General features: G+C 36.0%; 1 protein-coding gene across 4 annotated transcripts in view; it reads right to left on the reverse strand.

Annotated features, from left to right (window-relative positions):
- The window catches only part of LOC149769990 (organic cation transporter protein-like), a 59,105-nt gene extending 43,328 nt beyond the window's left edge, over positions 1 to 15,777 (reverse strand). For 2 of the 4 annotated variants that reach the window (XM_089949567.1, XM_089949566.1), the window contains exons 1-3: positions 14,657 to 15,109; positions 13,419 to 13,683; positions 1,679 to 1,782 (exon numbers count right to left, since the gene is read on the reverse strand). In XM_089949567.1, the coding sequence (XP_089805693.1) occupies positions 1,679 to 1,782; positions 13,419 to 13,683; positions 14,657 to 14,799 (512 nt within the window). In that variant the 5' untranslated portion in view covers positions 14,800 to 15,109. Of the gene's footprint in view, positions 1 to 1,678; positions 1,783 to 13,418; positions 13,684 to 14,656; positions 15,118 to 15,298 lie in introns of those variants that run through there. The other 2 variants (XM_089949568.1, XM_089949569.1) reach the window with 2 other exon arrangements.
- Positions 15,778 to 25,871: the final 10,094 nt, after the last annotated feature.

Raw genomic sequence — 25,871 nt, forward strand, 5'->3', positions numbered from 1 at the left:
GGTGAAATAACGATCAATGACAACTTCTGGTAAATGTTAACAGATGGCAACAGAGAATGAAATAAACACCAATTAAACGACTTCCTGTGTGAAAGTCACGTTCTAATCCTTTAATTCCGTTTCAGTGTAAACATTGTAATCACAACATAGTCTGTTCATTGAAAGCATGAAAAGAGTCAATCGACCGTCACATCGAAACCCGTGAGTACTTCTGTGAGAACCTAATTACATGTACATGCCGGCTTTGTTTTGATCAACAACTTGGGGAAGTGTTTGTTGCATTAAAAAAAAAATCGATTACAAGAGACCTCGGGTGCTGGATTAAGGGTCTTGGAGCTGCCTATGACGTAAAGCAAAACAGTAACAGAGACAACGACGACGATAGTGACTTCGAATGTTTCAGTGAAACTGATGTCATTAATGCTGAGGCTGTTTGGGAGAAATTAGTACAGACTCATGGTCCTGAGATGGGCGTTTCTATTGATGGAGGAGTGGATTTGTGCTGACAATGATTGCCCTACAGCCGAATACATGTCAGATTAAACTATAATTATTTCTATAGCGAACAAATTTGCAGCAGAAGACGATTCTAACTGGAGTAACACAAGTGTTGAAAGTGATGCAGACACAGATGTTGCACCCCCACCCCTCTGCACAGGAAGCAAATATTTTGATATTGCCATAAGGTGGCTGAAGACCCAAAATGTTGACTACGTAAAGCTCATGCAGTTGAGAAATCTGAGGGATTTTGCTCGGCGGCAGAGAAACCAAGGAGTAACACACACACAAAAAAAATTAGCTGATTTTTTCAAAAAGTGAATTGATATTTGTCAAGCGTGGCACAAATGGCAAGTATTAACTTGTTCTAATTTACGTTGTTTTAAATTTGTAGACCAATTAAATATGTCAGTACTGATTAACTCTTGTTTTTTTTTTTTTTTGTTTTCCATTTACTTCTATCGCATTCAAATCTATCTATCTATCTATCGTTCGATCGACACTGTTTCTCGAAAAGAGTCGATCTTTTGTGTATAAAAAACTTCTAATTTGGCTCCAAACAATAAAATTAGAATGTATACAATTCAACATAAAACTTAGTGACGTAGTACACAATGTGTGAAGTGGTACACATGTTCAGCTAATGGAAACCACGTGGAATAATGTTTTCGATGATCGCCTCAATATACTGTAATTTATCCTGAAATTTTTAATGTTGTCCTATGAGAAAATAATAAAGTACACCGTTATGAAGAGATATTTATTAACAGTTAATCTCGGAACGATTATAAAGTGAGTATTCAACAGTATAATCTGCCTAACCCCCCCCCCTTATTTTTCCGTTATGTCGTCAATCACTTTATTGGTTTTGGGCTTGTTTTATAGGTCCCTCGATAACTCGCCCCTCGCTTATAGTGCGGTCGATGTTTCTGGACCCCGATGTGCGCGAGTTATCGAGGGAGTGGTGTATTTGGAGCATGGGGGACACTGTTCCCTGCCCTTGGATTGCTCTGTGCAACACTGTAAATATAACACATCTACATATCAGTGTGAAAAATCAGTCTTACATGGGAAGGGAAATATCTTCTTTCATTCTTCTTCCTTATCTATTTTCTATTCCATTTTGGATACATATTTGTGAAAGTGTATCTCATATTTAAAATCTCTTAAGACAACTTACTTATCAGACAAGATACCCATGGAAATTACACCCACAAGGTAACCCACCATATACATCATGGAAGAATGGGCTCTGTACATCTTCTTGTCACAAACTAGGTCCATCTGTTAATAAAGAGGATTAAATGAATCTCTAATGAAGAATAAAGTGGGGTTCCATTCATTTTTTATTTTTTGGAAGTTCTGGACTTTCATGGTCAGAAAATTTACAAGACCCAAATATTGAGCCACTCATCACTGGACTTGACACACAACATAAATACATTAACATTTTAGTCATTGGAGTTGACCCAAAACAATACTTTAAAATTTTAGTCATTGGACTTGACCCAAAACATAAATACATTAAAATTTTAGTCACTGGACTTGACCCAAAACATAATACCGTATTTACCGCATATGTTGGGACACAATAAAATAATTATTTTTTTTCCTGTCCCAGAACTTATGGTGAAACATTTTTTCGCTTTGGTCATATGTCCCAAGACTTAAGAAACGAAATAAATTTGTATTGCATTTGTGCTCTCCCCCCCCTCCACTGCATGTCGCAATAAAATAGATAAATAAAACGTTTAATTGATAATATAAAGAAAGAAACTAAACTTGTGTTGTTATCATTTATACTTTTTTCAGCATGAGCATTAAAGAATAAAATATTTCCACGAAATCCGTATAAGTAGCATAGGCTTCCATACTGTAGCGTGTATCAATTATGTCCGATACCACACACCATGTTGTTCATTGACATGAACACTGAGAAACAATTGTGTGTGGTTGTGCCCAAAGGTTTGAACATGTTATCCAACTGAAAACTGGAGCCAACAAAATCGCATACAAGAGGGAAATAGTCAACTGATATCCTGAAGACACCATTCACGCATGACATGGTGTTGGGTGTAAAATAATCAAGATTGAATTATATCCAGGTCTACTGTATGACAATATCTTGGCAAATAAAAATCATCATTTGAAAACACATTCACTTCAGTGCAAGTGACAGTCTTTCCACCAGCTAGGGTTACATAATTATCCTTACTATACCAACCACATAGAAGCCCAGGTGGTGAATAAACACGACTGGCAGCAAGCAGTTAACTCCTTCTTTGAACCTACCGAAAGGACATCAAAAAGACAAAAGGTTATTTTTATTACAAAGCAGGCGATCTCAGAAGCCGACCTCGGTTACTTTATTTTGTAAAGGATATCAATAAAAAGGTTATTTTATTGCAAAGCAAGCCGACATCGGAAGTTGACTATGGATTCTGTGAAGTGAGCTGATTTTTTTTTTTTTGAAGATACAAAGACGGCCGAGATGTGGAAGCATACTTGGGTTCCTTTTCAACTGTATTCACGGGAATTTTGAAAATAAATTGCAACAATGGAACAAATTTTAAAGTGACACATAATAGTGCTTTGTGCACAGATGTCGATGACCCAACGTCACTCAGAATATTTGGAGAAAATAAAATCATGTGATGAATTCGTTAAGGCCAGAAGAGAACTATACTGTATGCCAGTATCTCGCAAATAAAAATCATTATTTGAAAACACAGTCACTTGAGTGCAAGTGACAATCTTTTCGCCAGCGCGGGTTACATAAGTATCATTAATATTTACTTGCAGACATCAGTGCACCTTTGTATCAATTATTACTAAAGATGCCAAGCACATATAAGCCCTGGTGGTAAATAAACACAACTGGCAGCCAGCAGTAAACTTCTTTGAACTTACCGACAGGACATCAAAGACGAAGGTTATTTTTATTACAAAGCAAGCCGACGTTGGAAGCCAACTTTGGACTCGGAAGCCAAATGTTTTTAAAGGATATCAATACAAAGGTTATTTTATTGCAAACCAAGCTGACCTCGGATGCCGACTACTAGATTCTTTTAAGTGTGCCGATTAATTTTATTTAGCTTTGAATATACAAAGACGGCCGAGATATGTAAGCTAACTTTGGTTCCTTTTCAACAGTATTCACAAAAAGTTTGACAATAAAGTGAAACAATGGAACAGTTTTTAAAGTTGCACAATATAGTGCTTCGTGCATGAACATCGATCACCCAGCATCATCCAGAAGATTTGGAGAAAATAAAATCACGTGATGAATTCGTGAAGGCCAGAAGAGAGATCATTTCGCCGACAATATGATCATTAACATGGATGAAACTCTAGTACACTTTGATCGCATTCTCTGGATGGACTGACGATAAGATGGGCATCAAAATTGTGAGAATTAACAAGACTGGTGCAGATTTGAAAAAAATCTTCCTTTTGTTCTTGCAGTTTCCACTTAAGGTGGTGTGTTGCCTCTAACAGTTTTTCATGGTATGAGAAAGTTAAAAAACTATTCATGTACCAAAATAATAGACCGTACGTGTGCAGGAGAAGGGTTGTGTTGATGAGATGTTGCTGCAGTGGATTAAAGAGTTTTATCTCAAGTACAGTTTTATATTTAAAAAATAAAATTTCAGTTGAAGTGCAATTTCTGACATGTAATTTTCGAATGATTTAAAAGGTGTCCCACAACCTACGACTTGAAAAAAAAAAACGATGTGTCTCAGAACATACAGTGCACAAAAAAATTACTTTTAAAATTAATTTATGGTGTCCCAACAAATACGGTGTCCCAACATATGCGGTAAATACGGTACATTAAAATTTTAGTCAATGGACTTGACCCAAAACATAAATACATTAAAATTTTAGTCACTGGACTTGACCCAAAACATAATACCGTATTTACCGCATATGTTGGGACACAATAAAATAATTATTTTTTTTCCTGTCCCAGAACTTATGGTGAAACATTTTTTCACTTTGGTCATATGTCCCAAGACTTAAGAAACGAAATAAATTTGTATTGCATTTGTGCTCTCCCCCCCCTCCACTGCATGTCGCAATAAAATAGATAAATAAAACGTTTAATTGATAATATAAAGAAAGAAACTAAACTTGTGTTGTTATCATTTATACTTTTTTCAGCATGAGCATTAAAGAATAAAATATTTCCACGAAATCCGTATAAGTAGCATAGGCTTCCATACTGTAGCGTGTATCAATTATGTCCGATACCACACACCATGTTGTTCATTGACATGAACACTGAGAAACAATTGTGTGTGGTTGTGCCCAAAGGTTTGAACATGTTATCCAACTGAAAACTGGAGCCAACAAAATCGCATACAAGAGGGAAATAGTCAACTGATATCCTGAAGACACCATTCACGCATGACATGGTGTTGGGTGTAAAATAATCAAGATTGAATTATATCCAGGTCTACTGTATGACAATATCTTGGCAAATAAAAATCATCATTTGAAAACACATTCACTTCAGTGCAAGTGACAGTCTTTCCACCAGCTAGGGTTACATAATTATCCTTACTATACCAACCACATAGAAGCCCAGGTGGTGAATAAACACGACTGGCAGCAAGCAGTTAACTCCTTCTTTGAACCTACCGAAAGGACATCAAAAAGACAAAAGGTTATTTTTATTACAAAGCAGGCGATCTCAGAAGCCGACCTCGGTTACTTTATTTTGTAAAGGATATCAATAAAAAGGTTATTTTATTGCAAAGCAAGCCGACATCGGAAGTTGACTATGGATTCTGTGAAGTGAGCTGATTTTTTTTTTTTTGAAGATACAAAGACGGCCGAGATGTGGAAGCATACTTGGGTTCCTTTTCAACTGTATTCACGGGAATTTTGAAAATAAATTGCAACAATGGAACAAATTTTAAAGTGACACATAATAGTGCTTTGTGCACAGATGTCGATGACCCAACGTCACTCAGAATATTTGGAGAAAATAAAATCATGTGATGAATTCGTTAAGGCCAGAAGAGAACTATACTGTATGCCAGTATCTCGCAAATAAAAATCATTATTTGAAAACACAGTCACTTGAGTGCAAGTGACAATCTTTTCGCCAGCGCGGGTTACATAAGTATCATTAATATTTACTTGCAGACATCAGTGCACCTTTGTATCAATTATTACTAAAGATGCCAAGCACATATAAGCCCTGGTGGTAAATAAACACAACTGGCAGCCAGCAGTAAACTTCTTTGAACTTACCGACAGGACATCAAAGACGAAGGTTATTTTTATTACAAAGCAAGCCGACGTTGGAAGCCAACTTTGGACTCGGAAGCCAAATGTTTTTAAAGGATATCAATACAAAGGTTATTTTATTGCAAACCAAGCTGACCTCGGATGCCGACTACTAGATTCTTTTAAGTGTGCCGATTAATTTTATTTAGCTTTGAATATACAAAGACGGCCGAGATATGTAAGCTAACTTTGGTTCCTTTTCAACAGTATTCACAAAAAGTTTGACAATAAAGTGAAACAATGGAACAGTTTTTAAAGTTGCACAATATAGTGCTTCGTGCATGAACATCGATCACCCAGCATCATCCAGAAGATTTGGAGAAAATAAAATCACGTGATGAATTCGTGAAGGCCAGAAGAGAGATCATTTCGCCGACAATATGATCATTAACATGGATGAAACTCTAGTACACTTTGATCGCATTCTCTGGATGGACTGACGATAAGATGGGCATCAAAATTGTGAGAATTAACAAGACTGGTGCAGATTTGAAAAAAATCTTCCTTTTGTTCTTGCAGTTTCCACTTAAGGTGGTGTGTTGCCTCTAACAGTTTTTCATGGTATGAGAAAGTTAAAAAACTATTCATGTACCAAAATAATAGACCGTACGTGTGCAGGAGAAGGGTTGTGTTGATGAGATGTTGCTGCAGTGGATTAAAGAGTTTTATCTCAAGTACAGTTTTATATTTAAAAAATAAAATTTCAGTTGAAGTGCAATTTCTGACATGTAATTTTCGAATGATTTAAAAGGTGTCCCACAACCTACGACTTGAAAAAAAAAAACGATGTGTCTCAGAACATACAGTGCACAAAAAAATTACTTTTAAAATTAATTTATGGTGTCCCAACAAATACGGTGTCCCAACATATGCGGTAAATACGGTACATTAAAATTTTAGTCAATGGACTTGACCCAAAACATAAATACATTAAAATTTTAGTCACTGGACTTGACCCAAAACATAATACCGTATTTACCGCATATGTTGGGACACAATAAAATAATTATTTTTTTTCCTGTCCCAGAACTTATGGTGAAACATTTTTTCACTTTGGTCATATGACCCAAGACTAAGAAACGAAATAAATTTGTATTGCATTTTTGCTCTCCCCCCCTCCACTGCATGTCGCAATAAAATAGATAAATAAAACGTTTAATTGATAATATAAAGAAAGAAACTAAACTTGTGTTGTTATCATTTATTCCTTTTTTCAGCATGAGCATTAAAGAATAAAATATTTCCACGAAATCCGTATAAGTAGCGTAGGCTTCCATACTGTAGTGTGTATCAATTATGTCCGATACCACACACAGTGTTGTTCATTGACATGAACACTGAGAAACAATTGTGTGTGGTTGTGCTCAAAGGTTTGAACATGTTATCCAACTGAAAACTGGAGCCAACAAAATCGCATACAAGAGGGAAATAGTCAACTGATATCTTGAAGACACCATTCACGCATGACATGGTGTTGGGTGTAAAATAATCAAGATTGAATTATATCCAGGTTTACTGTATGACAATATCTTGGCAAATAAAAATCATCATTTGAAAACACATTCACTTCAGTGCAAGTGACAGTCTTTCCACCAGCTAGGGTTGCATAATTATCCTTACTATACCAACCACATAGAAGCCCAGGTGGTGAATAAACACAACTGGCAGCAAGCAGTTAACTCCTTCTTTGAACCTACCGAAAGGACATCAAAGACAAAAGGTTATTTTTATTACAAAGCAGGCGATCTCAGAAGCCGACCTTGGTTACTTTATTTTGTAAAGGATATCAATAAAAAGGTTATTTTATTGCAAAGCAAGCCGACATCGGAAGTTGACTATGGATTCTGTGAAGTGAGCTGATTTTTTTTTTTTTTTTGAATATACAAAGACGGCTGAGATGTGGAAGCATACTTGGGTTCCTTTTCAACTGTATTCACGGGAATTTTGAAATAAATTGAAACAATGGAACAAATTTGAAAGTGACACATAATAGTGCTTTGTGCACAGATGTCGATGACCCAACGTCACTCAGAATATTTGGAGAAAATAAAATCATGTGATGAATTCGTTAAGGCCAGAAGAGAACTATACTGTATGCCAGTATCTCGCAAATAAAAATCATTATTTGAAAACACAGTCACTTGAGTGCAAGTGACAATCTTTTCGCCAGCGCGGGTTACATAAGTATCATTAATATTTACTTGCAGACATCAGTGCACCTTTGTATCAATTATTACTAAAGATGCCAAGCACATATAAGCCCTGGTGGTAAATAAACACAACTGGCAGCCAGCAGTAAACTTCTTTGAACTTACCGACAGGACATCAAAGACGAAGGTTATTTTTATTACAAAGCAAGCCGACGTTGGAAGCCAACTTTGGACTCGGAAGCCAAATGTTTTTAAAGGATATCAATACAAAGGTTATTTTATTGCAAACCAAGCTGACCTCAGATGCCGACTACTGGATTCTTTTAAGTGTGCCGATTAATTTTTTTAGCTTTGAATATACAAAGACGGCCGAGATATGTAAGCTAACTTTGGTTCCTTTTCAACAGTATTCACAAAAAGTTTGACAATAAAGTGAAACAATGGAACAGTTTTTAAAGTTGCACAATATAGTGCTTCGTGCATGAACATCGATCACCCAGCATCATCCAGAAGATTTGGAGAAAATAAAATCACGTGATGAATTCGTGAAGGCCAGAAGAGAGATCATTTCGCCGACAATATGATCATTAACATGGATGAAACTCTAGTACACTTTGATCGCATTCCTGGATGGACTGACGATAAGATGGGCATCAAAAGTGTGAGAATTAACAAGACTGGTGCAGATTTGAAAAAAATCTTCCTTTTGTTCTTGCAGTTTCCACTTAAGGTGGTGTGTTGCCTCTAACAGTTTTTCACGGTATGAGAAAGTTGAAAAACTATTCATGTACCAAAATAATAGACCATACGTGTGCAGGAGAAGGGTTGTGTTGATGAGATGCTGCTGCAGTGGATTAAAGAGTTTTATCTCAAGTACAGTTTTATATTTAAAAAATAAAATTTCAGTTGAAGTGCAATTTTCGACATGTAATTTTCGAATGATTTAAAAGGTGTCCCACAACCTACGACTTGAAAAAAAACGATGTGTCTCAGAACATACAGTGCACAAAAAAATTACTTTTAAAATTAATTTATGGTGTCCCAACAAATACGGTGTCCCAACATATGCGGTAAATACGGTACATTAAAATTTTAGTCAATGGACTTGACCCAAAACATAAATACATTAAAATTTTAGTCATTGGACTTGACCCAAAACAAATATATTAAAATTTTAGTCACCAAAATCAAAGAATATTCTCTGGGACACCAAAATCAAGGGATATTCTCTGGGACACCAAAATCAAAGGATATTCTTAACTCTGGATGCAAGAAATTTCAATATCAGTGTCCCCAGCATGCATGTGGGTTTTTTTGTTTAGTTTTACTGAAAACTTGTCCTTTGTTTCGTCTGTTTTAACAAAGTAAATATCAATCATATCAAAAAGAATACAATTCATGTAAAGGGATTAGGTCAGTTGTATTGTATCTGTGTTTTTATCATAAAGAATACAAATCATGTAAAGGGATTAGGTCAAGTGTTATCAAATGAGTACAAATCAGTAAGGGATTAGGTCAAGTGTTATCAAATGAGTACAAATCAGGAAAGGAATTAGGTCAAGTGTTATCAAATGAGTACAAACCAGGTAAGGGGTTAGGTCAAAGTGTTATCAAATAAGTACAAATCAGGAAAGGTATTAGGTCAAGTGTTATCAAATGAGTACAAATCAGGTAAGGGATTAGGTCAAGTGTTATCAAATGAGTACAAATCAGGAAAGGGATTAGGTCAAGTGTTATCAAATGAGTACAAATCAGGAAAGGGATTAGGTCAAGTGTTATCAAATGAGTACAAATCAGTAAGGGATTAGGTCAAGTGTTATCAAATGAGTACAAATCAGGTAAGGGATTAGGTCAAGTGTTATCAAATGAGTACAAATCAGGTAAGGGATTAGGTCAAGTGTTATCAAATGAGTACAAATCAGTAAGGGATTAGGTCAAGTGTTATCAAATGAGTACAGATCAGTAAGGGATTAGGTCAAGTGTTATCAAATGAGTACAAATCAGGTAAGGGATTAGGTCAAGTGTTATCAAATGAGTACAAATCAGGTAAGGGATTAGGTCAAGTGTTATCAAATGAGTACAAATCAGGAAAGGGATTAGGTCAAGTTGAATAGGCCAGACCTTGAGCAGATTTGGAGATTAGAACACCTGTTAAATGTCAGTGCTTTGATTTAGTAATTACAAACATGGTTTTGAAAGCTCAATTCAATAAGCATCATTCAGCAGAGTACTTTAAATCATTCCTCAATGTTTTGATTTATCAAATTTTATATTGTATTCAGTATTTTATATTCTGTTCAGTATGTAGAAAATATTATAGATATCTGGCATTCTTGTTATTCTTCCATGTAAAGGATTTACTTTATTTTATTATTTATTTTATTTGTCAGTGAAATAACGATGCACAAGGAACAGTCAACAAATCAACTGTTCTTTGGTGTCACTGGTATATGTACTTTTGTGTCACTTGTAGATGTCCTTTTGTGTCACTTGTAGATGTACTTTGGTGTCACTTGTAGATGTACTTTGGAGTCCCTTGTATATGTACTTTGGTGTCACTTGATGTACTTTTGTTTTCAGATGATTATGAAATATGTGTAACCTTAGAAAGTACACGGATGCAAATCAGCCAGAATTCTCATGAGACAGGCCAACAGAAAACAGGTAAAGGAATTAATTCCGATAAGGAAACACAACAGTTTGTTGTTACATGCAACATGCTTGTTATGAATATGCTAGTTTCAGGACAACGTTCCAAGGTCTATTTAATCTTTTCATCATAAGTCCATGTGAATATGTCTTGTACAGATGAACTCGACTTCCTGCTTACAATTGGAGTGGTTGCCTATCCTTGTATGTGAACTAATCAACTGTCTGAACAGTACCAATCTACAAGCTGGAGGTGACTATTGAATGCAGTCTCTGAAGTTAGTTGCTCAGTAGGATTATGAAATACAGACTTTTCTGTCAGTCAAACAATTACTTTGAACTGTGTCTCAGTATGCATGTACCTTAGCAAGATGCCCTTAAATTGAATGGTAGTGGTAGTAGAATAGGCTAGCTGGGAATAAACATAATTATTATGGACAATTTGGTAAGATATGCCTAAATCAATGATTCCCTTACTAGTTCCCACACAAGGTTGACACAGTAATGTTGACTAGGCAGAAAATTACATGAGTTGGTATTGTTTTCTTGCCAGGGTATTGTAAATCAATTATCAGGCACAACTAAGTGGCTTAAATGTCAGTGATATGTTGCATTTTGAAATGGTTGGGATGACAAGGGTTTCTTATCTGGGCATAATGGTTGAAGAAAGGTAATATCTAGGACAAAAATTGGTAGAATTCTTTATGCCCTGAGTAAAAGGCAGGTGTTTAATACAACAAGACGTTATGCAACAGAAACCATGATGATAATGCAAAAATTAAGGAATGGCTCACTCCATTCATTTCCCGCTGACTGAAAGAATGTATACTACAAACGGATGCAACGAAATCTATGAAACTATACACAAATTTTAATTTTGTCTACATAATTATATCATGCTGAATGTGAATTGTTCTCAATGAGATTTGATTTTAGGAAATAAATTAAAGAATACAAAGACAGAGTTAAAGCACAACAAAGTCTTTCAGATTGAATCATAACTCAATAATACATAAAGACAGTTATATACATAAAGAGAAAGACAGTCGCATAGATTGATAGACAGACAGACAGACAGATAGACAGACAGATAGAACCAGGCTTGAAATTACCACTAATCAGCTAACCCATGGTTAGTGAGTCTGTCAACAGATTACTTAAACCCAAACCATTATTAATCTGTTCCAGCAGTGAAAATTACTTCTGGTAGCTATCAAAACAATTAACAAGTGGTCTTGTATCAGATGTATCAAATAATAATCTGAGTCAGAATTCCCTTAATGGTTTGCTGACCTGTGTGTTGTGTTAACTGAGAACCTAACAACATCCTGCACTTGACAATAAGAGCTGACATCATAATGGACAAGTGTTAAACCACTCATCCACTAAATTGGTGTCAAAACAATCTTGATGCACATGGAACTAGCAAGGTGGTCCCAAGCACCATTTCATTACAGATGAAAAGAAAAGGGTATCCAGTTAGTACTAACCAACTGGAAAAGGTCTCATTCAATGACTCAATGAATAATTCTGAATTCTACCAAACATTGCTTTTAAATATTTATATTGTTGAAAAATATAAATGTAAGCATGGAAGCATTTGCATGTTGCACTGCCACTACCGAAAGGGCCAAAATTTGATGATGATACGAGTGCAATCACAAACATAATCAAGAGATTAAGAATGAGATGCAAGGTCAATAAATATCAATAGCTCAGTCAATGAATACGAATGGCAGGGTCATAGAATATTAAAAAGGCAGGGTAAATGAATATGAATGGCTGGTTCATATAATATGAATGGCTTGGTAAATGAAAACGAATGGCTGGGTCATATAATATGAATGGCTTGGTAAATTAATACAAATGGCTGGGTCATAGAATATGAATGGCTGGGTCATAGAATATGAAAGCTAGGTAAATGAATATGAATGGCTGGGTTGTAGAATATGAATGGCTTGGTAAATGAATATGAATGGCAGGGTCATAGAATATGAATGGCTTGGTAAATGAATATGAATGGCTTGGTAAATGAATACGAATGGCTGGGTCATAGAATACGAATGGCTGGGTCATAGAATATGAATCGCTTGGTAAATGAAAATGAATGGCTGGGTCATAGAATATGAATGGCTGGGTCATAGAATATAAATGGCTTGGTAAATGAATATGAATGACTGGATCATAGAATATGAATGGCTGGTTCACAGAATATGAATAGCTTGGTAAATTAATACAAATGGCTTGGTAAATGAATACGAATGGCTGGGTCATAGAATACAAATGGCTGGGTAAAAGAATATGAATGGCTGGGTCAATGAAAGTGAATGGCTGAAGACTTTGATGTGCACTTTTGGCACGAAGTATCTCGAGAAATACAAAAGCACACAGGGTACTTCATTCATTGATGGGTATAAAACTATAATAAATCATCTCTGGAATCACACAACGAGAAGCACCCAAAACATAAAGAGAGATGGATACATGAAATCCAAACAGAACGCCAGTCCCTAAGAAGCAGAACAAACTGTCGCATCTTTTAACATGAGTGTCAAGACGAGCTTGAACATGATCTTTCAACTTTTCTCAAACCTTGTTGTTAAAATGCAGTTATTGTTTACAGCTGAAGTAAATGAATAAATGTTGAATTTGAAACTGAACTGGTTTTTGTAAGATATTAGCAATATCAATAAAATTTAGGCAAGATCAGTAAAAGATCTTATCACTGTGATCCTGTGGGTTAGCAAACAAAATCCTAATTTCAAGCCCTGTAGATAGATCTGTTCACAGGGGGAGCAAGGGACAACATATCATTCCACTAACCTCCGAAACTACTGTCAGCTCGAAAATGGAAGTATCATAGACCCACTTGTAGCAAGCATTTTCTGCCTTTGGCTGACTATAATTCATGTTAGAAGTAACATCCTTAATGTGACTGCTGGAGTTAAATTCCTGCATATAATAGGTACACTTAGAGTACACAATCTCCCCATCCTCCAGCTTTGCTGGAATCGTGGCATTAATTAGCTCCTGGTGATGTATTCCCTGAATCAAGAAGGTGTCATCTGGTTCATTAGGTATGGCACACCTGGGGGATAGAAAGCAGAACAAGGTAATTATAATAATAATAATAATGTTTTTTTTTTTTATTACAGAGGCTGACTCATTGAGTCAAAGACGACATTCTTACCCAATTATTTAATATTAATACAAATTTAAATATCTATGTCAAAATTGTCATGCTAAAGGAGTATTTTACCAGCTCAATACACCAACTACCAGTATCTCAAAAATGAAGTCATAATTTTTCTAAGTTGCTTGATCCCCTTTAATACTATGTCTTGGCTAATCCATCATTCAAACACAAAAAGTAGACTGTAAGCTACTTTTGCTATATATAAATAGAATGAATTCATGCAAAAATGTTATTATTGTATTTGTATGCAATAGTGATGGAACTAAATAAACTTAACATTAGGACCAATACCAACAACTGCAATAACTGAAAATACTTAAACCATCTCACAACCATGCATACTTTTTTATGCATCGACAAACTTCTGAGGTCAAAGATCATTTCAGGCAAAACAGTTCACATTTAGAAGTGATTCTGGCAATTAACACACTGAAATAAAGCAGAACATTTTAGGTATGTTGAGTACAAGTTATGACTACTATAAAATGTGAATGAATCCTTGCATGTTTTATGTGTATACATTTTTATTTCTTTCTTTCTTTCTGCTGCCTCTGACTGAGCACTCCATTGAGCTCTGGACAGAGTCCTAATTTAAGCACAATGCATTTTTAATCCAAATGACCTCTGACCTATTGCAAAGGAACTTACACTTCATGTACCCTATGAGAAAAGTTTTAATGGCCCTATAGTCTCTAATGTCATGATACATGTGAGATAAAAAAGAAAAACAACAAAAAAGCCACTGATTCAGAAAGTTAAGAATCCAAGGAATGAAAGACAGTTGTGTTCATTATACCGGTAAATCACTGTACAAACCTGAATGAAGGACGGTTTTGTTAACTATATCGGTAATCATTGTACAAACCTGAAGGCTTGTGTTGCCATGGTGAAAACTACTGCAAGAGTCTGCATGGATGAGATGACAACAGGTACACCCATCAAGAAAAAAACCTTGATTTGAAATTTGCCCAAACTTCCAATATGTTGAAAAATATCATCAGCATCCATTGTACTTTCTTTTAAAAAAAATTAAGGTCTTAGAAACACGGTTGAAAATGATATACTAGTTCTGTCAATAATGCTCTATTTAAATCCCAATGAATCCATGTCTAGTAACAATTTTAGAATGGATAACAATTTTAACAGTCTGATGGTCCGTGTTCGTTAATGTCGTTACAACCGATTTGCGCAAAAATAACACCTTATGGTAAGCCTTATGACAAGTTCTTATTTGTATTCAAAACGTTTTATCTGCTAACTTCTAGTATAGTCTGCTGAATGCGACAAGTCTGACCAGAAGCGACAGGGCGAGTCGACCTCTCCTGTAGGGCACACAAAAAGATTAGTGTACATGTATAACATTTTTTTTACTGCATTAAACCAGTTGTAACGGGATTGTCGGTCAGTGTGGGCTCAGGACTAGTTGTATCATTTAACAACTTCTTTCCACTTTGATTAATATATCTGACATGCTAGCAGATGAGCATTCTTATGTCTATATACCTACTGTTTATTGCGACTATCTCCATTGAATGTTCGTTCTTTAATATTCGTATTATTCAAATATCAAAGCGACAAAGCCCGCGAGTATTCACTTCCGGAATACCTTGTGATAAGACTATTTCTTGGATCATACTCGTATTGGCACGGCCTGAGACTGAATTAAATATGTTCAGTTCGAATCAGCCTGTGAAATAGCCTGTCTCCCAGCGGAGTGCAACATGGGGAGCAAAATCATAACTTAGTATCGTGAAGAAGTGTATAAAATGATAAGATGCTTAAATGTTGTTTTTTTTTTTGTTTTGTTTTTAAAGCTACAGGAGGGGATCAAATTTCTGTTTAAACAGTTAAAAGCTGGGGCACCAATTTGTGTGGGACTTATTCCAGATCTAATGAACAAAAACTATACAATCAGATATTTTTCCTGATCGTCGTAAAGGAAGCTTAAGTAGTTCCGATTTTCAAAAGAACAATCCTCTTGATTAAAGTAATCATAAACCTGTCAGCATTTTACTCATCATATCAAAACTGTTTGAAAAATCAAATGAAACCCAGTTAGCATCAGTTTTTGAGACAATTTAAACAAATATTTTGGTGCTTTTCGTAAAGGCCATTATGTTTCCTTGGAGACTGGATGAATGCTTTCGGTGAAAACAAATATATAGCTGAGTCCAGATGAACTTACCCAAAGCTATTGGCTTTCTCCCTCATGTTATTCTTATTTGCAAATTAAGGGCTTGTGGTATGTCAGATGACTCAGTAGGACTCTTACAGAGATATTTGTCAAATCGTAAGCAGCAAATTAAGTTGCAGGGTGTCTTGAGTAGTGGGTCTGAAATTCAAAAAGGGGTACCTAAGGGCTCGATACTTGGACAATTATTTCTTAATGTTTATATCAATGATATCTTCTATTTTATTAGATATGGCTGTTATATAACTATGTGATGTTAACTGTCCTTTTGCTCACTGGATTTAAACACTCTTATTAACACACTTAAAGCAGAGTTGAACATTCTGACTGATTGATTCACTGCTAACAAAATGCAAGTCAGCCATGAAAAGTTTCAAGCACTGGCTGCATGTAAAAAGCCATTCAGTATGAAGCCTGTAATAGGCATAATCAATGCTGTCATAATTTTAGGCAAATTTGTTAAACTCCTTGCAATTAACACTGACTATCAACTACAATTCAATTCACATGTAAAAATAATCGCAATAGGAAAGCTTCAAGGCAACTATCTGTCTTGAAACTATTGGTCATAAGCAAACTAGACTCAATAAACTGACAATCTTATATACATTTGCACTCTCCAACTTCAGTTTCTGTCGCTTAGCCCGGCATTTCTACAGCGATATGAACACCACTAAACTTGAACAATTACAAGAGCATGCTCTCAGATTTGTGTATGGTGATTTCACAAGCAGCTATCATAAACTTTTACTTATGTCAAAAATGCCAACTACAAAGGTGCACAGACTTCAGGTTAATGCTTTAGAGACCTTCAATATAACGAATAAGCATGTTCTCAAATAGTTGGATGATTTAATATGTTTTAAACACAATAAGTATAAGTTTTAGATATTCCAATATTTTTAATGTCGCAAGGATTAAAACCTAAACATTTGGCAAAAATTCTTTTTGATATGCAGCTGCCATTCTATGCAATGAGCCACCAAACAACTTTAGTAGAAGCAAAGTGTCTGTTTTACCCCTCTGGCTCCTTTGGGTCCGTCATAGCCTTCACCCCCTTGAATTTCTAAGGTTCATATGCGACTAGTGCATGTTTAGCAATTTAATCATCCACGCATGGGGTAGAGTCTATGATGAGTATAAGTGCTCAAAGAGCTTCAACTGAGGCAAAAGTGCAATTTATTACTACTCGTGCTTGTTATGGATGTGGTTGCACACGGTACCAATCAATGGTATATACCCATCAATGAATTACCAAGGCAAGAGTTTTGACAACGAAGCCTTTCTGTGAAGATTTTTTTTATACTCAACTTTTACTTTCCGTAAATCCGCTGTTTCTTATTTGTGCTCGTAACTGTGATTTTCTATTTCTGTCAGCACTGTTCAAACTCAACCGCATTGATTATTTTATCCTCGATTGCCACTGAATATAGTTTACCGATAGTATTGAGACTGCTGTGTACTGCTACAAGAAATTCTGAATGAATACGTACTCGTGAACACAATCGCATCATTATTAATTTGCTAGCACTAAGAGAGACACTGGTTACTATCAATATAGCCCCGACAACAATTCAGACTGGTGCACCTACGATGGTTGTAGTTGCCGTGATTACAGTTATACTAAGACCAAGAGACTTTGCTGCAGCAAGGCCACAAACATCATCTACAACCAAATATGCGTGTTTGTGTTTTATTATCAATGCGGATCTTTTGGTAACTTCATATCGCAGCATTTGCTCCGCTTCGATTTTTTCCACGTCGGTAAGACTGATGGTCCATCTGAATTCTTTTATTAATAATACAATCGCATATTTTCATTTTATGACAGGCAGACCTTATCCGGTTTCACTATAACATGCAGGCACACTACGCACATGCATTTCTAGTCAACTACTCTTTTATTTGCTGGTACAATCGTCATATAATTATATAATGAAAACTCCGCCTCGGGAATACTTAAATCTACAGCGAGTGTGTGTTCTGGTGGCTCACCATCCTTTAAAAAATGCACGTGCGAAGATTCCATGCTGGCTTCGAGTTGGTATTGGTGCATCAGGGTGGTTCAAACAAGCAATTTCTACATGACCCTTGACAAAATTATGACAGTTTCTACTTTATCCTTAACAATTTCTTATGACAGTTTATACGAGGGTTAGGTAACACCACTTTGAAGCATGTATTCATCAACAAGTGGAGCTAAATTGCTATCGATGTTAGCATGCACTGTCAGCTGACCCAACACCCATCAGTAAATTCCACAACGACATCACCGCGGTCAAAATCTATTATGTATATACAGTTATAAAATCTAATCTTAAACACAAATGCCAAAGACAGGTAAACGTTGAGTGTTTTGAACTGAATTTCATCTACAGCAACTAATGATTTTGATAATGTAATTGTGAAAGAGTTTTAAACTTCACTGTCAGGCTTTTCATTGCTTGATATTGGTGGTACATAATCAAGACCAAGACACCGCTTATCATTTATCAACTATTTAGCTCGACCCCACCACCTTTAGAAACCAGTTATGATAAACAAGTATGTTGCAGACTAGCACACCTTTAAAATGTGAGGTTTAAGTCTATCAAAACCATTTATACCAATAGAATAATAAAAAAGCAAAAAATAAAAAAAAATCTCCCCACCCACAATCGTCCCAACAAAAACACCCCTCCCCACCCCACTCCAAGTAACAAACAAATCGGTCATTTTGTAAGATTTTATCTTCAATTGTTTTCTTTCCTTGTATGACTAATATTCCCATAATTATGCTCGAGAATGTTACTGCACTTGGTGTTGTATGCACTGTAGCTATTTGATTAATTATATATTGTCTTGTTGCAATATTAGCTGTATCAACAGAATCTTGGACGAACCCAACCGACATGCCGCTATCTCTGATTCCACCATTGCCAGTGAACTCAGCCAGATTCTTTACTATAAAGTCACCTTTCAACTTGACAATAATATCTTGACTGACAACATTAGATGTTTCAAGTTTACCAGTTTGATCTTCAAAAATCACATCTCACTTAGTTCAACATCACCAACAGCACGAATAGTAAACTCAGACGAATCCGCTTTGCTTGCAAATCGGCTCAGATCCAAATCAGCATCACGTCATCGAGTCAAGTAATATCCATAAATGTTAATAGACATTTTTGTTTAATATTAAACGTACTTTAATGTGAAATCAATAAGTGCTTGCGTGGTTGGTGAAAGTTCCAGTGCATGCAACGCCTCAACGCCAAGATGACCGCATATGGATCCATTAAACCGTAGTTGCACCGGTGTAGTTGAATAAAACAGTCGCTATCATCTGTTCTTATGTTACGTGTTTAGGCTCAAAGAAACAGTAACACAAGAAAGAGTGAAAACAACAAGCTTTGAAAAATATAACAAATAATTTATTTCTCTGGAAAAATACTGTAGCCATGAAAAAGTATGAGAACTTCGGTGTCCAGAATCAAATCCAAACATAATACAAGAATAATCCACAAATAAATTTTTGAAGTCCTAATATTGAAATGTTCTAATGATTCCAAGTTCGAAGTGCTGATGAAAAATCCAAGATGGAAGGCGATGACATATGATGTAGCTTGTACTATGTTGATGTTTAATGTTCCTTGTGGAAACGTAATAATTTTTCCTCCGGTCTTGGAAATCCAAATAAAATTTTCAATAAAGTCCTTGTTCAAGAGTTCTATATGAATACAATAATATTTCTGGAGAAACGAATTTATCTTCTAGAGTCCAAATAATCTAAAGCAAAATTAACATATAATTCAAAAACTCAAAACTTCAGTTCTTCAATACTGGTCACAACAGAAGAAAAAAACTTGACATCCAGTGTTTAAAAGCCCGGACTCCAAGATCTCTCCCTCTAGACATCACTATTAATACTAAGTATTTCGCAATTTTGGGAATGCCTAATTGCAAAATAGAGGCTGACGTGATCATGTTTACATGTAAAAGTCACATAACTCCTGTATGTCCTTGATAAGAACCAATCATTTTACTCCTAGAAAAAAGTTATTTACTTGACCCTCAATCAAGGCCAGGAACTTAGAAGTAAAAAATAGAAACACGTGTTTGTATTATTAGGTATCTAAGGAAAACTCAGGTCAAACTGAATTTTCTGGAAAATATAAAATTATAGTAAACAAAATTACATTACAATGACATGTAAAGAAAATAAAAAGATTCCAAAACCCACAAACAATCAAATCAAATCAAACACAAATTAAATCAAATATAAATTAAATCAAATATATGTAACACCGTGCTTGGTTAAATAATTAACAACTCCAACTGGAGGTGAAAATCCTTATGAGTCTAAATATAAACGATGCTGAGGTGTTACAACGTATGCAACCAAATGAGTGTCAGGTCCTACTGATGAAGCCAGGTTGACGAAGCCAGTTTCACGTGTGCGTGGCACCGTCGATGGAAGTTAATTTCTCATAAAGATACCAGGAAAATATTTGATTGATTTTGCCATCGCGAGTAAACCAAGATTGGTAAGTGGCGAGATCTTCTGGGACCAGGTAATCAACGACCTCTGCCTCATGGTATTCGAAGACTCGTTCCTGGTAATCGAAGGCCATTCCTATCTTAATCGTCCTTGAACTGCCTTTTTTTTAATGCCATCCCATATGCAATTCGGGTATCCACCAAAGCTGTAGCTTTTGCAACCGCTGAAGCCGCTGGTGCTAACAACGCTGGAATCTCCACAATCAATGGAAATATTCCACCAGTCTGTCGCATTTGTCTCATCTTTGACTTGGATAATTTTATTATCATTGAGGTGTTACAGTGTTTGACCGCATTAAGTTGAACAAGCTTTGTTTGAGGCAACCACACGGGCATTTCCAGTTGATTTTGTTGGAGAAAGTTTCAATGTGACCTCACAATTGCTTTTGATTGTGATTTTTAGTTTTTCCAACTGACTTTCACTAAGGCCGACCTTTACTTCATGATATGACATTATTATTAAACATGTAACGGATTTAATAATGAATTTAATGTATTTTCCACAGATGCACTGGTGATCATCATTCGGCCACCAGCACCCTCCAAAAACAGGGTCTTGTCAGAAAGTAACACAGCATAACATCTGTAATTAGCACCAGCCACACCCACTTGTGCATAAAAATACATGTTGACAACGGATTACCTGAACAACTCCAGATGCTCCAGTGAAAAGTTATAAATCGGGTACAGTCATGAAATCATGTTGGGAAATCTGTAAAGCAGTGTCAATATTTTGACATTGGTCCATATACGCTTACAGATTTTGATATGCACGTGAAGTATGGTTGACTTCAACGTTAAGTTGAATTTCTTCAGATGGTTATTGATGACCATTTAACTGCAAAGAAAATGCAGTTGCTTCTAAGGGGTCAAATATCATATTACTCTGTGTTTGGTGATTGTCTTGATTTTTAAGTTGAAATGCCACAAACACAAATTTTGGTGCAGTAAGATCATGTAGGGTACTTATTTGCCTATTAACTATTCCACAATAGTAGTTGGTGGGTGTACGTCTGTATTATGTGCAAGAAACGACACCGTTGAAGTGGTTCCAGATTGCATAACAATAACAAATTTGATTTTGTAGAAAGTGAAGGGGATTACACAGACATCCACAGTGTTAACATTTCTAATACAACTCTACCATCAGCAGCAGCTGAACCATGCCAAACTGTATCGATGAAGTTATTTTTGTGGGTAATTGTAACTGTGTGTTTGACACAAAAAGTAACCTTGCAAACATCTCTGCAAAGACCAAGTATATGACTGATAGGAATTGCACATGGAAATCGTAATGAAGCTCCACTAACTTGTCCTTTTGCGCCAAGCAATTCCACCATTAAAAGTACCATTAACACCTACAATTACAAGTTGCACATCTTCATCAGCGTTGCGTGCATGATTCTGAGGTCTCCTAATTGAGTACAGTTGAGCATCCGCATTATCAGATGTATCATTGATAAACATCATTGTTGGAGCAGCTGTCCTTGTGTAATCATCACTGTATCTAGCAAGTACAATAATTGCTGTAGCCACGTCAACGATGTGAAGAATTGATTCGATTTCAATTTCATAGATTGAATAAAGTACACTATTAAACAACGCCATGATTCCGTTGTTATCAAATCCAGCTGTGGTATTGGCATTATAATCAGTACCACCAGCATCATTTTGTATAAATTTTCCCTCAACTTCCAAGAATGCCTCATGTGGAAGGAAAAACCTTGACATGTCCTACACTTGCAATCTTATTTTTAATTGATTGGGGTCTCTGGCCAGGTATGAATAATGCTGAAAATCTTGTTTACTTCGAGTCATAAACACAGACCTGCCCATGTCAAATACTGGATCAGATATATCTATGAACTGAGCCATGAAGAGACTTTCCTTTCCATTAATACATTACTGATCTTGTTGAATACCATTCACGTCCTTAACCGTTGTTGAGTGGCTTCATTATTGATTTTACTAACCACAGGTAGTATTGTTTCTGTCGATGGTGGCGTAACTGCTTTTGTTGGTGCTCTTGTCATTAATAGTCGCAGTCAATCTCGAAGCGATTGAGCCTCCTGCGATCTCAGTTGTTTCATTTGACCTACAGCATCATTTTTGATGCTATCAACAACTCGCATTGCAACTTTTTTTTAGCGATTGGTGCAGTGCATGAGGACAGATCCCTGGACACCTTAAGAGCAGAGGTTTATGCATTCAAATACAGACCAAATTTTCTTTACGTGTTCGTAATCTTTATTCTGAGATACCTTCAAGTGACAGTGATGAATAAAACACTTCAGTCGGTGGCAACAGAGTTTCAGCAAATTTGTCACAGGCATTCATGTATTTTTAAAGATGCACACCATTTTTTCGTTAACAAATCTGTATTCCTTGACCAATAGCGACAAGTAATTACAAAGTTCTCCGCGGTTAGGTTGTTCACTAACTTGTCCAAAGATGAATTGATAAGCTGCAGTGAATCGATGAACTGCAATTGGCCCAGCCTAAACGTCATGTATTTTTCCATGTTGTTGGGGATCACGCTTATTGGTGAGTCTGGTGCCGTGGCTACTGCTTGCATTATTAAGTGACCATCGTACCTACACAAGTTATGAAGCACCACATGGAGTTTTGTTTTGTTTGGGTAAATTCCCAAATTCAAATGGGGTGCATTGTGTGCGGTTCCTCATTGCACCAGTGATGTTACGGTGATCATGAACTTTGACATTGGTAGAAGTAAAGCTTCTCACAAATCCATCAATGAGTGGCTGCAAAAAAATCACGAATGTTATCATCCGTCATAATTATGACTGCTGGTGAATAGAGTTATTGTCGAATCAATTTTGATGTTACTTTGATTGATTTAAGAAACACCTCAACTGTGTTTAGAGCGCAAGCACTCTGGGAACGACAAAGGAATGGCTGCGCTGTTTGCCCATCAGATCGAACTGCTGATTAACAGATCCCGCATTGCATTTATTTAGCGACTCACACTGTTTGATCGATATTTATCTCTACCACTGAAACATTCAGACATACAAAATTCGTGTAGATGATGTAAGGGACTTTCATCTTTATGTTGCATCGCAGAAAATGTAACAATGTTTTTGCTTGGTTCTGGCATTATTATTCGATTCACTGCGGTTTTTACTGATACCACCACAGTAAAAGTCATGGCTGGTGAGCAGTTGCTGGGTCTTAAATACATGTATGCAATGTCTGCATGGATATTTTGTGCACGTGTACCTGCTGTGTCGGTAAAGTGACCGGGAAAGAGTCTTTATCCATAAGTAGTGCAACATGGATTCTGATCCATCCATTTCACTCAGCAGCAACAAATCAGCTGAGTTTGTCCATGCTGTCTATGTGGGGATAATGCAAGCATATAAAAGCCTTTGTCGTAAGTGAACACATTAGCAGCGATACCTGGATTTAGTGTTTCAAGTTTGTTCATCGTGGCTTTGGCATTTCATTTTTGGGCTGAAAAATTTTATTTCTTCAAATTATTGAATTCAAGTGAATATTTTCTCTGGGAATACAAAAGTGCTCTGATAAAATTCTTGGATAGAGGCATTCACTAAAATTTATAGTGAATTCAAACTTTGAATTATCTTACTGTTATTCAACAAAAGACTAGTGGCACTTCGACGTTTTACAAGCTACCACAGACACATCATCACCGTCAGATTTTGGATTTATTCTGGACTTGTACTGAATTTTATTCAGGACATTATTAGGATTTGTGCCTGTAATTCGTGGATTATTTTGGGATTTAATTCTCAATTCCGTTAATTCTTATATCTCATTTTCACTTTGTATTATAGGGAAATAAATTATTTGTTGAATATTACAAAGCTTGTTGCTTTTCACTCTTTTATGTTACTTATTTTAAGAGCATAGACTCGTAACACTGGATATAATGCTAATAAAACTGGCCATTCAAAACACCTGTTGTCAACGCTTTTTAAAATATCTTTATTACTAACTATGGCGAGACACATTTTGGTGTTGCTATATACCTTGACCCACATAACGGTTCATACGGTGAGATATATACTTCGACATGGGTACATCTTTCGAAAGTCCATCCTGATCCTAATTAGCGTATTTCTCCAACTTTGCTAGAATCTTTTCAATGCTTTTGTCAATATCATCATGGATGGAAGTGCTGTCTTTGCAGTTCAGGATTATGAGGGCACAGCAGTGAATCCATGGTGTAGTAGTTATTTAAATCCATCACTGTCAAGTGGCATAACCAAATGTGTGCTAAGGATAATATCTGCTTTAACGCTTAAGTGGCCAAATGTTTTGTTACACCACCTCAATTCCTGAAATCATATTTGTTAATAGTTGTCAAAACCTGATTTGTAAGTGGGTGGGATAACTGCCACATGATGTTCTAATTTGCCATTGCGCTTTTGAAATTTAAATTCATGTTCTTGTGAGGGTTATGGTTTTGCACGAACATACACACCCGCTTCATTAGCAATATCATATTAAAGACTATTACGATGGTTTTATTCATTCTCACTTAATATCAAATTTTCTTGCACATCTGCGTGTTCGGAATTATGTTCATGTGCAAATTGTTTTAATTTTTGTACTATTGTATTATTAGTAATCTTTGCAGTTGTTTTTGTTGCAGTAGCAACCAGTGGTGGTGGATTCAGTACAAATGTGGGTCTCAATAATTAAAGTATGCCAATCTTTCTTGTGCGACTTAGTATGCACATTCCGGGGGTGGAGGGGGAGCGTATCTAATTAAAAATGCCGTTAATGACTTGTATCAATTTTTGTATTTTATCAGGATCTGAAACTGCAATCATGTCAATCGTTATTATTTCGCTTATTTCTGATTTATTTATTTTGTATCTGTACATGCAGCCACAGGTGTTTGTGCTGTCTATTTATTTTAACGCGCCTGATAGTATTCACGAACAGATCCAAAGAGCCGGCAAATTTGATTATATGACTTGACTCCGATACCACATTGAAGACATGGCAGTACACTTAGACCATGATTTAACACCATCGTATGTGTTTTACAGTATTCATAATGATATGTTCTGCTGAAAAGTTCGTATTTTCCAAGGCAGACAGCTTTGCACTTATTACATCCCAATGCCATGAAGATTTATAACCATTTACGTAAGTGTTAATCTAATTAATGGAAACACTGATACAGCTCAGATGTATCCATGTCTTCCATGTCCCATTGCCACTTTTTTTATACTCCTCCTCTGCACCAGGTGGTATATTGATTTCTAGGCTAGGCGGGTAGAGAGCTTATAGAGTGCATTAGGCGACTTTATGGTAACTCGATGTTTTAAATCAGGGTTTCTCAAATAAAATAGTT

The sequence above is a fragment of the Sinohyriopsis cumingii genome, unplaced genomic scaffold (assembly GCF_028554795.1).
Source record: "Sinohyriopsis cumingii isolate HCF-2022 unplaced genomic scaffold, ASM2855479v2 utg002887l, whole genome shotgun sequence".
Lineage (NCBI taxonomy): Eukaryota > Metazoa > Mollusca > Bivalvia > Unionida > Unionidae > Sinohyriopsis > Sinohyriopsis cumingii.